General features: G+C 43.8%; 1 protein-coding gene across 10 annotated transcripts in view; it reads left to right on the top strand.

Annotated features, from left to right (window-relative positions):
- akap9 (A kinase (PRKA) anchor protein 9) overlaps window positions 1–12,417 on the top strand; it is a 78,961-nt gene that overhangs the window by 1,558 nt on the left and 64,986 nt on the right. For 8 of the 10 annotated variants that reach the window (XM_042076253.1, XM_042076251.1, XM_042076252.1 and 5 more), the window contains 2 exons: window positions 6,757–6,996; window positions 12,415–12,417. The exon at window positions 12,415–12,417 is cut by the window's right edge and continues 42 nt beyond it. In XM_042076253.1, coding sequence (XP_041932187.1) covers window positions 6,757–6,996; window positions 12,415–12,417 — 243 coding nt within the window. Of the gene's footprint in view, window positions 1–6,756; window positions 6,997–11,578; window positions 12,106–12,414 lie in introns of those variants that run through there. The other 2 variants (XM_042076255.1, XM_042076256.1) reach the window with 2 other exon arrangements.

Here is a 12,417-nt window from a genome sequence, read left to right as displayed (position 1 = left end):
GTTCTCTTAACCCTGTTCTGTCTCCATCTGCTTTTGAACTAGGATTGGCATGCCCTTCACCTTAACTAAACAAGTGAGAGGCTTCATCCTGTGCCATAGTGGAGACATTTTTTTGGACCATAGCAGGCTGTAAATGGCAGAACACACAGAAACAACATACTTGGAAGTCTTAGTCTTCAACATGCCCTAGACCCAATCTTGCCTTTCATGGAGCCATAGCAAGAGCAAAGAGATGATGAGGCTCCACCAAACCAGGATAGTGTTATCAAGGCAAAAAAAACTGTTTATCAAACTACTGCACTTTATCCAAATTGTGCAAGTGTCTTTGGGAAGTGAACCTGTGACCACATGTGATGCAATGTTTTTAAAAGAACTAATTAATTGCAATTAATGTACAATGAGCAGTTTACAGTGATGGAGTTATGAACCCTGCAAACTGCCCTGATCATGGCTAGAAGATAATTGTCATTTAATAATAATTTAATAATGTATTTAATATAATATTATGAAATAATATATATATTATTTAATAATATTATGTTAAATACATTATTTATTTATTTTTATTTTTTTAAAGATTATTTTTGGGCTTTTTGCTTTCATTCAGTAGGACCATGAAGAGTGACAGGAAGTGAGTGAGAGAGGGCGATGGGGTGGGGATTGGGAAATGGCTGCAGGTAGGTTTTTACCCGTGGGACCCAACAAACTCTTTTAAAGGGACACCAGGCAAGCCTGATGCTTTTTCTCTACGAAACTCCCCCTCACTCGGTCTGAAGCTCTTGTCCTTTTCTTTGCATCCTCCGTCAAGGGTTTTCGCTGCTTCTTCGCTGGCTCTGCCATTATACACACGTTTGCAATAATCTCTAGCGTTTCGTTAGCCTGCCTCTGTGCTGTAAACTGATCCTGCTTCGGTCGGTGGGTAGGATACACTGAACTTGCAAGTGGGATATTCTTCCTACAGGCATTGGTCGTAGTGTTATCCAATTGCATCGACGTCCGGAATCGGTCAGTAAACATTGGTCGTAGTGTTATCCAATTGCATCGACGTCCGGAATCGGTCAGTAAACATTGGTCGTAGTGTTATCTAATTGCGTGTAGTGATATTTTCAAATGCGTACTTGGTACCGCCCCTTGGGCCATTTTCATTACTTGTAGCTAGACCCTTAATGTTTCGAATTTGGGTCTGGATTTTCAAGGCTAGCACAGATCTGGTTTACAAACAAAATATTCAACGTAAATGGTTATGACTGTGCTATGAAAGAGCATGCATAAACTTTTTTAACAGCTACTTTTTTGCCATTTTATATGAAATGTCAAACACACAATTTAGTGACCCTTCTATGTCACCTAACATTCAGAGAGTGACTAATACTGGCCTTGTCCTTCATGGAGACTCCTCCAACTTTCTCTCTCTCTCTCTCTCTCTCTCTCCCAGCCACTCAACAGGCAGTTCCCTAGGGACCAGTCTCTCTCTCTTTCCCTCCCCCTCTCTCTCTGTCTCTCTCTTTTTTTTCTTTCTTTCTTTCTTTCTTTCTTTCTCTCTCTCTCTCTCTCTCTCCACACTGTCAGAATTCTGTGTTGAATTTTTTAAAAAGTCAAGGATGTAGCCTCTTCATTGCTGTGCCTGAGGAGAACATTAAACAGACCTGGCAGTATGCGGTTAGCACGCCAGCACTGAGAATCCCCTCACAGGGAATAGGGGACGCAGCGCTCTGTCATATCTGAGACGATAACCATAGAAAACACATGAAAGAGCGTTTCAAGAAGTTGTTTCTTTTATTTTGCCCCTGCAATCCTTTTCTTCCTTCTCCCTGTAGGTTTCCATCCTACATCCTCCCTCTCTCTCATCCCCCTCACACATACACACACACACACACACACACACACACACACTCTCACTCCCTCATGCCATCTCTCTCTCTGTCTGTCTGTCTGTCTGTGTGTGTGTATGTAATTGAGAGAGGAGCAGACAGACCGACAGACAGATTGTGGGAAAGAGTGAGAGTGAAGGCAAACGGGAGATGGCGAGCTAGAAAGAGAGAGGAGAGTGTATGTGTATATGTGTTTGAAGTGGTGGAGCATGCCTCTTTACTTGGCTACGTTCTTGGTTGTGTTGTGTACACCGTGGTGCCAACTGTTGATGGTTTTAGCAGCTGCTGAGGGCCCTGTGTGTCTGCCGTCCTGTGGGAGGCTTTGACAGCTGGTCACCCTTTCATAGGGAACACCGGTCATCCTAGTTTGAAATATGTTACATTTCCTTCCATTTTTTGTATACATTCATTTGTAAATAACATAGTTTTCATGGATTATCCTTCCAGATAAATCCTTGAATGATGTACTCCTGGCCATTAAGAGTTTTCTGGTGTAGGGTATTTTTATCCTTATTTTATTTGTCCATAGCACATACTCAATGGCACTGGAAGAAGCCATTTGGGCCGATATGAGCACACAGATTTATTGAGCCATTGGACATGTTTAAGAGTTTCTCTGGAAATCCCTAGAGGAGAGAATTTGGTGCCAAAGCTTTGGACTGAGCCCTTTTGTTTCCGAGTTTTAATGCATGCCAAGTCATTTCAGAGTCACTGATGACAACCCTACTATTAGGCTATTTTATGGACCATGTCGCCATGGTTACATTATAAGACGTAGACATAATTAATTCGCCCAGTGCAAGTGGTCTATGATTGTCACACCACAGTGACAGGCTTATTTGAATAAACACCTTACATAAGGAACTGATCCAAAGGCAGAAGTTCCGGAAACAGAGCCAGCCAGTCGGGCTCACTTGTTAGGTAATGTCAGAGTTCTACTTTTCCATTCTCTGTCTGTCACAGCAAGCAGGGAAGTTGGCATGATGACCAGAGATTGCTGACAGGATGGGTATAAACGTGATGGAGATGACCACAGAGCTCCAGATTATGTCTCCCAGTCCTGTTATAAGCCATATGTATTAACTAATGAGTCTTGGATGTGACTGTGGAACAGGCCAGATGAAGCACCTTCTCCATGTTTTGGGGGCAGTTTGATGTGATGGATTGGATTTCACCATTTCTGCTTTTTTGCCGCATCATTATGTAGAACCCACTCCGACTCCAAAGGGAGGACAAGGGAAACCTGATTTGAATCTTACGTAAGCAAGCCAGTTCAGAAACAAGAGCACCCACTCTGCAAACACACAAATCAGCCAATTACAAGACCAAACTTTATTTATTTTTTTGGTCGCTAATGCTAATTCGGCTGGAGAGTGCACGTCCAAGCACTCTGTTTTGATCTTTTAATTCACCATTGATTGTTCCTCACAGCACGGCCCTGTGAGCTAATTGCCTCTTCCTAGTCCAGGCTGCTCGATCACGTCGGTTGTGATCTCGACACGGCCCTTCAGACTGGTGTGTCCAGTGGGCCATATGACGAATAGCTCTTTACCCTGTTGACCAATTGATCCCCATTTTGGTGTGCCCGAGCGAAAATTAATTCGCCAAGCGGCTTGACGAAGTGTGGGTCACAAACTATTTAATTACTCCCCACCCGAAACAAACAGCCTCAGTGGCAGCATCCTTCACACGAATCCCACTGTCTTTGGTCTACTGCCCTGAGCTAGAACCTGACTGCAAATGGACCATTTCCATTAATGTGTTTTTCAATGGCATATGTGCTCAATCCCTTATCATCCAAATGGGGAAAACCATTGATGTTTGAGAGGCTAAATATTAAACGTGCAGTCTGCGATTCTAATTGTGATTTTCTTTTAAGCTGAAATATCAACAGACTATTGGCAGACGTGTGGACTGCATCCCTAATGAAGATGTGCAGGACCTTTAGTGCCTGAGTGCTACGTAACATTCTCCTAAGTGTTGCTGGTTCTCTGTTAATAGTATTAGTCCATCAAAAGTAATCTGGTAGGACGGCGCCTGACACATGAGGCTTACTGTCTTGATCTGGAGCAGAGGTGTGTGTGTGTGTGTGTGTGTGTGTGTGTGTGTGTGTGTGTGTGTGTCTGTTTGTGTGTCTGTTTGTGTGTCTGTTTGTGTGTCTGTTTGTGTGTCTCTGTGTGTGTGTGTGTGCATACATGTACATGCGGGAGTGTGTGTGTGTGTGTGTTTGTTGAGAGTATTTGATCATCACAAAGCTCTTTATGCCTAGAACTGGGAAATCTAGGCCAAGGGATCCTGTGGAAGTTCACCGGCCACGTTCAATCAATCTGAATGGATCCCTTCTCTCAGAGTCAGTTCATTTCTGCAGTGGTGGCAGATGTGCCCCAGCTTTTGTACAGAAACGCTCAGATTGACCTCCTGAGTGTGCACAGATTGGCTACCAAAGGTCTGAGTGGCGACTGCGGCCAGCACCAGGGAAATCACAACATTTAGCCGGCTCATGATTTGATTCTGAATATCATTGTTCATTTTATGGTTCTGTGCAGGTTAAAGTAATATTCTCTTTTATTAAAGTGCAAGTTTTTAAAAATATCAAGCAATAAGAAAACAAGCATTAAACCACTGCAATATTGTGGACAGTGAGAACATTTTGTCACCCATTTTGCCTATAAACAGGTTCCACATCCATCTAATCTAAAAAAGTCCTTTGATGTGATTCAGCATGATCCTTGGCAAACTATCACAATATGTAATACATTTTCACCCCACCCTTGGTCTGAGCTATCTCATATACTACTGAGTAGAGTTTCTAAATGGTGCCTTATCTGTCTTGAAGCGCTATCAGACGGTTTCCGTATAACACCCCTATGATAAGAGCCGTTATGTCTCCCCACTGAGCTTCACGTTGGCATTCAGATGGCTCCAATCTGATTACATGACACTCTCTGCCCCAGACCTACTGCTGTGGATTGCGTCGTCTTGCCAAGTGGGCCAATCGGGCAGCAGTGGCATGTTTACCGACAGGAAGGTTAGATTAAAAAAAATTGTGGGCCCTGAGCTGAACTCCAAGTCTGGTGATGGGGGCTGGGGGGGGTGACTGGTGTGTTTGTACCTGGTGTGCAGCTGCTCGTGCCTGTAGCTGCTGGGATGGGAGAGCGGGTGCAACTGGAATAACAAGGCTGTTCCTCACACCTGTGCATGGGAAACATATTGGTTGGTGAAGCCAAGCTGTGCTGACACCAGTGGGTTTCTGTGTCAAAGCACAAAGTTTTTTGTTCGCTTTCTGTTGTTGTCTTGTCTTATAAAACTTGATTTTGAAGTTAATTAAAAAAAAATCTTAAAAATTAGTTTTAACCTTACAGGTGAAATTGCAGCTAACCTCTGGAAATATAATATTTTTTATTTCTTTATAACCTTTAAAGTAAATTATGAATAATGCTCAGCAAGCAAGCTTCTTAGTTGTGGACCTCAGACAATGGCTCTTTTGTCCATTTTAAATGTCAGCTTTAATTTGCAGTAGTTTATTGTTCTAGGAAAAAAAACCCTAACATATCCTAGGTAGGTAGGTAGGTAGGTAGGTAGGTAGGTAGGTAGGTAGCTAGCTAGCTAACGGTATCCCACTGTCTCAAACTTGACAGCCATGCTAAGCCATGTCTGGCTGTGATTAGCACCGCTGATGCCCTGTGGCTGGAGGCTGGGGCTTTGCCTCTGGCTGCGTGGTCTGTCGGTGCAGCACGCTGCGCTGCGTCACCTCCCACTGTTTTAGCCATCATCTCACACAGCGCTGTGCACTTAGCCTGCTTCCACCTCCACCCTACTTGTGCTCCACTACTCACCGTGCCTGCCTGCCTAATGCAATCGGCTCACTGAAGAGCTACAGGGGCCACTCGGTTTGAGCAAAGCATGCCTGGTGGGAATTTGAGGTGTGTGTGTCTGTGTGTGTGTGTGTGCGCGTGCGTTTGCATGTTTGCATGCTTATGGCTATGTGGGTGTTTGTGTGCACATGTTTGTTTTGTTGTCTTTGTGTTTTCACTGGGTCATAGGGAGAAAAAGGTCTCTTGGGTAATATGCAGAGTGTGATGTTTACAAATTGCCATGGTTACTAAAACAACGGCTCGGTGGTTGTTAATTATATCACATTATATGATCGAAATAAACCAAAAGAGGATTTTAGCTTGAGGTAATTATGTCAGATATTATTATTTAATAAGAAAGATTTATACATTTTGATTCAATATTTCACACATTATGTGGAATCATTGTCTCTTCAATTGGTGTGGGGGGTGGAGACCTCACTCAGGGCAAGTCAAGTCACATTTATATTACAGTAGACATTAAAATTAACTGTTAGAGGAGTTGGCAAAATGAGAGGCAGAAGTTGGTCTTGTCTTGATCTCCTCCAGGCCTTCTGTCAGCTGCTATTGAAGGTGTAGGAGGAGTGGAAGGATGGAAGGGAAATTCAGTCCCCTTCTAGATCTGCTTGTGCGGTGGCTGCCCTGTGGGCATATGCCACTCAGAGCACAGGCATATGTGGATGTTTGTACATCCCGGGCCCTGGCTGGTGATTCCTTGAGCTCTAATCCACTCAGGAAGCATTTGTGAGATTAGACGCAGACACAACAGTCACAATTTGTCAGCCGTGATGGCCTGCATGAGGTCACTTTGTGGCCGCCCAGCGAGCACTAGCGTGCAGGATGCTTCGCTTCAAATTCTGCAAACTTGCTACTAATACGGTATGTAGTACGCCAACGAAAATAATATTCTAGAGAAAAGTCACGGTGAACAAAACTAGAAATGCTTTTTAGGGACGTGTGGTGGTTGCTGAAATTTGTCTGGACGTCGACTGTGTGTCTGACATGACTGTTTGTTTGCTCCGTGCCTCTAGCTGGCCGAGTACCGTCAGCGGAAAGCCCATGCTGACGGCCAGAAGAAACAGAAGAAGAAGAAAAAGAAGAAGGGAGTGGACGAGCCTCTGGTGAGGGATGAAGGTGGCGATCTAGAGCCCTCGGGCGGGGAGGAGGTCGGGGGAGGCGAAACGAGAGAGCCCCGCCAGACGGAGTTCACCTTCGCTCGCACCCTCCGCAGAGGCGAGACCGTCAAACACGACCAGACCTATACCATAGAGGTGAGTGGAACTCTCTTCACATACAGAATCCGCTTCAGCTGCTGCCTCAGTACTGATCCGAGTTCACTGTTAGTTTTGGTCAGTTGTATGAAGTTACGTGCTGAGCTGGTCCCAAGTCAGTCAGCCACAGAATAATGTCTTCCCCATTGGCTGTGGTGTAATAACATGTTCTGGGACGCATCCGGACCAGATCTGGTCCACAGTCAAATGCTATCTGGGTTACTGATTGTGTAATGCCAGCAGGTGCAGTGTTTTCTCTATGCAGTTTGCAGCTCAGGGCTGGCCGCCTTTTCTGCTGTGATTGCCACTGAAGTTTGCAAAGTAGGTGCCTAGTTCCCATTCACTTGTAATAGACTGTGGGGGGAATGAATATGTGCATCTTGATAAAAAGGGAACATTACGATAGCAATTACCACTACGGCAATTTCGGGCTCTCTTAGACCTCCAGAGTAGCTTAGCGGGTCACTAACCCTTTTCATATCTGCACGCCAGCAGGGAAGCTTATCTTCCTGCTCCTTTTCATCTAAAATCACACAGAAGTGGTGTAAGCAGCAGGTAGGACTGGGATGAGATATGACATGAGAGTTTAGGGTCCAGGGATTATTGTTTTTGTCAAAATGCTGTCAAATGAATCCTACAGACAACAGCTTGAGCAGGATCCCATCAAGCAAATCTAGTTTAAGTTGTGTGTTTACATGATCAAAGACATGTGAAAACGGCAACTACATGTCCTGATTTGATATTTTCATTTTCTTTTACATAACTTTGTTTTATTAGATATATATTGACAAAGCAGATCTTTTGTTAATCGTATGGGTGTATGTTTGGTGGGGCCTCTCTCTCTTTCTCTCTGTCTTTCTCTCACACACACATAGACGTCAAATAAGCTAATTTCCCAAAAAGTTAGTGTGTTCCTTTAAAGTTTTATGTAGTCTAGTCCAGATTCCTGTGGAAGGATTTGTCTGGTTGGCGCCCTACTTAGCTATATGACACAATTCACTTATCAGATTAATTAAGCTTGCATAAATGAAGCGAGTCACGAAAAAAGTCTTTCTGTTTGATGTACATCATAATAATTTCCAATTTGCTGCTTGAAAGGCAGTGTGGCAGTAGTTGGAATCGGCTTCTTCCTCAATGGTACAAAGCCAGTATTGTCACAGTATCACCATTTATCATCATAAGTTCCATTTATGGATGCAGGATCTAAATGTGAAACAACAGAGTCTGAAAGCGAGAATTTTAACAGATTTGATAAATGGACCTGTGGTACACACACACACACAAACAAACAAACAATCATGTTTTAGCTCATCCTTACCCTCTTATTTTTGTTCAAACATTAGTTTTAAACAACAGAAGTTAGCAATTCATGATTAAACAGACATTATTGATCTTCATAACTTTTGGTGAGTTACTCTGTCATCATCCAAAGATTTAGATGGCCATTTTCTGCAATGCTCCTCAAGTATTGGTTTTATCTCTTTAATCACCACAAACAATGGAATGGAGCAATATGACTTGATTTCAAAGCAATGTGTGGCTACTGAAGTGTGTGTGTGTGTGTGTGTGTGTGTGTGTGTGTGTGTGTGTGTGTGTGTGTGTGTGTGTGTGTGTGTGTGTGTGTGTGTGTGTGTGTGTGTGTGTGTGTGTGTGTGTGTGTGTGTGTGTGTGTGTGTGTGTGTGTGGATGTATGTATGGTTATGTGTTGACTGTGTGTTTGCTGCTACAGTGTTGGCTGCTACTCTGCTGAGCACGACACACTTGTTTGCTCTTACTGCAAAACATTTTTTCAGCGTCTCGTGAACAATTGCTGTCTCCATAGCCTTGAGTGGATTCTGTGGACTTCTGCTAGTAAAAGGCACTCTCCTTGACCTGACGACAGCATTTCACATGGAAGACCTGCAACTTTCTCCCTCAGCTAAACAAACACACACATGCACAAAGACAAATACACAAACACACATGCACACACACGCACACTCACACACATACTCACTCACTCTCTCTCTCTCATTTTTTCCTCTCTCTCTTTCTGTCAGTCTCACACTCGTTCTCTCTCTCTCTGTCTGTTTTACCCCTTCAGGTTGTACATGTACATTAGTGTGTGAGAAAAAAAACTCACCTTTTTATCAACTTGAGGTACTAGCGGTTCCTGTAACCCCCCCCCCCCCCCCCCCCCAAAAAAAAAAAAAGACAGTTGCCATAGCAACAGACAACTGCGTTTTTAAGTGGTTGAGCTGCCTGCTGTCTCCGTCTGTGTGAAGAATCCTCCTGGCCTTGCAATGAATAGCAGATTAGAACATTCCACAATAGAGAGCGGGAGCATAACAGAGATGTAGACGCACAGAAAAGTGAGAGGTGTCCTCGGCTCCGCGTCGTTCTGACCGTCCGCTGTCGCCGTGTGGCTGCTGTTTCCATCTATCTTTTCGTGACGCACCTAATCCTTTCTCAGCTCGGGAGCAGTTTGCTGATTGTTTTTTTTATGTCAAAAGACAAGGGGTTTGCAAAGCTAAGGCAAGGTCTTTTGAAGGTTACTGTTAAGCAAGTTTTGGTGGTGGTGTTTTGGGTGGGGTATTCTGTTCTCATCTGGGAAAGCACTCAGACGGAGGTACCAGAGATTAGATATGTAGCCATGCAACATTGGCACAGCAGCCCAGGAAAATGGTGCAATTAGCGCCTCGTTATTATAAATAGACAAAGCATTGGCACCGGCAAGTTCATAATGCAAAAACAAGCATTGTAGGTTTTATTGGCTATGATCATCTTTTAGCATATATTTAGCATGGTATGAGGATGCTTAGTTGCCTCATATAAGTTTGCATTTTTATACATGATGCCAATTTGAAAGAATGGTTTATATCACTTGGGGGACAAAAGTAGCCGATAGTCTTTGCCCCCACCGTGCTTGTCTGCTGAAGATGTTTACCTGATGAAGCCAACGCAGAGAACAGTTGTGGCATTGTCATATATCACTCTCATGTCTGAGGATTAGATATCTGTCTACTTAAGCGGTTAACTTAAAAGTATTGCCCAGTACTATTTAATGAGAATGTCCTCCTTGGCCGTCCACTGTGACTGATGATGGGGACTTTTTTTTTTATTCTTGTCCTTTTCATTTCCCAGAGAAAAGAGAAGGCGTCAGTGTAATTGGCCCAGATGCACAATTACATTACTATAGAGATGTGCCAAAGTAGCCAAGCAACTTTATGGTGGAGGGGTTGCTGTGGAAACACCGTAACACAGTGATTCCCTTTTCAAATATATACACACACACACACACACACACACACACACACACACACACACACACACACACACACACAGACACTCGTTCAAACACACACACTACAGGCATCTTGTGTAACCTCTCTCACCCTCCTATTTTGCCTTCTCTCTGCATAGTTTCATGCACAGAGATGGATTTCTATGTGAACTGGACAGAAGCCATTTTCCATTAGATGTCTATATTATTAAGTGACCTTTATTATGACCGCCGTGAATGCGTTTTTTTTTTTTTTTTCCTTCAATAATTTTGTGTCAATGTTTCCCGGGACACTGAAAGACCAGGCTGCACGAAACTTGGTGGGCATGTACAGCAGCCCCACAGATGACACGGAACCATTGATTTTCGTTTTGATCTGCCCCATCTCATATCCACTCATGTGAGGTATAGCGGCACCTACAGTAGTTAAAAATGAAAAAGCAAAAAACAAGGCCTTGTAATCGCAGGTATCTTTGGTTGACATGTTCAAAACTGCACAGAATTTGAAGTGTAGGATCATTATGACACCCTCTGAATGCATGCCGAGTTTTGTGAAATTCCGTTCACGGGGGACCATATAATAAATTAATATATGTGTAAATTTAGTGACTGTACACAAACCATGCACACACCCACACCCACACACATATATAAACACAACCACACACACACACATAAAAACACACGCACACATGCACGCACACACGCACGCACGCATGCGTGCATACACACACATCCCATTACCCCCCCACACACACTCACAAGCGAACAGGCGCACACACACATAAAACACACACACACACATATGCAGGCAAGCACACACACACACATACACACATTACCCCCACATACACACTCACAAGCGTACATACAGAGAAAAGCACAAACATACACAAAAGCAAATGCACACATGCACACACTCATTTACATACACAAAAGTTGAGTAGGGGATGGAGTAGGAGATGGAGACATTGACGAGCGTGATTTATTTTTTGCGAAGACAATGTGCAGCACTGGGCGACGGTCATATTATTTTCTACCGCTTTGCGTTACATCTAGTTTGTATAGTGTTTTTTGCAGACAAGCGTCATAAAGTGCCATGAATGAAGATTAAAATGAAACATGTAAAGCATAATAATAATAATAATAATAATAATAATGTTGTTTTGTCTCTCCACTTGCTAGTTGGTATACATCATGGAGATGATTTTCAGCATCTCGCCATTTGCTGCAATCACTGAACAGCAGCCCCATATCTTACGTGTCTGTGTCTGTGTCTGTGTGTATATATGTATGTGTATGGTGTGTGTGTGAAATCAGACATTGCTTCTGGTGGCCGTCTGACAGGGCCATTGCTGCGACTGCTTCTGTTCACCGGCACAGCACCGAGGGATGGATCCAATATCACTCCCCAGGACCACTGCATCTGAATTATTAATCTACTTGGCTGGGCCGAATGCCCTACAGGGGCATTGTGCTGCTATTTGTTGGATGGAGGGGTCATTATTATTATAAACATGACTCCCATAAGCTGATGATGCTGTATAGATGCAATGGGCTGTGGTCTGTTAGGAAGGTGTGTGTGTGTGTGTGTGTGGAGATGCTCCCCTCTCTGTATGTAGGTCAGTGGGGTAGACGACAGGCATGGGGAGTGGCTGGGATGCAATTATCCTTTCTTCTGGAAGGGAAGGAAAAAAAGAGATCACCGCCGACCACCCTTTAAGAGCCTGTTGGCAAATGGATCCTGCAGTCGCCACCATGCAGAGCTGCTTTGGGCGCGTGGATTTCTGAATGCATCTGCCAAGGGCACCATGGCTCTAACTGCTGTCTCTCTGGGCTACAAATCGGTAGGGTGACTTGCCAAAAAAAAAAAAGAAGCCTGGGATGGTTGTTGGTTGTACTGTTTGGTTGTTTAGCTGTCTCATGGCTAGAAGTAAAATCGTGGCGCGTGGTGGTTTGGTCAGTGTGTGTGAAATGTGAGCTGTGCATCTCATGATTGGCTCAAAGCTCTGGTGAGAATAGGATGTGTGCGTGCGTGTGTGTGTGTGTGTGTGTGTGTGTGTGTGTGTGTGTGTGTGTGTCATTTTTGCTGGATCTGAGGGAACAAAGGAGAAAGATGATTAATGTAAGTCCTAATTGCTTTTCTCTCTTAACAGCCT

Source organism: Alosa sapidissima, chromosome 21 (genome assembly GCF_018492685.1).
Source record: "Alosa sapidissima isolate fAloSap1 chromosome 21, fAloSap1.pri, whole genome shotgun sequence".
Classification (NCBI taxonomy): domain Eukaryota; kingdom Metazoa; phylum Chordata; class Actinopteri; order Clupeiformes; family Clupeidae; genus Alosa; species Alosa sapidissima.
This window is presented reverse-complemented; position numbering and strand designations above follow the sequence as displayed.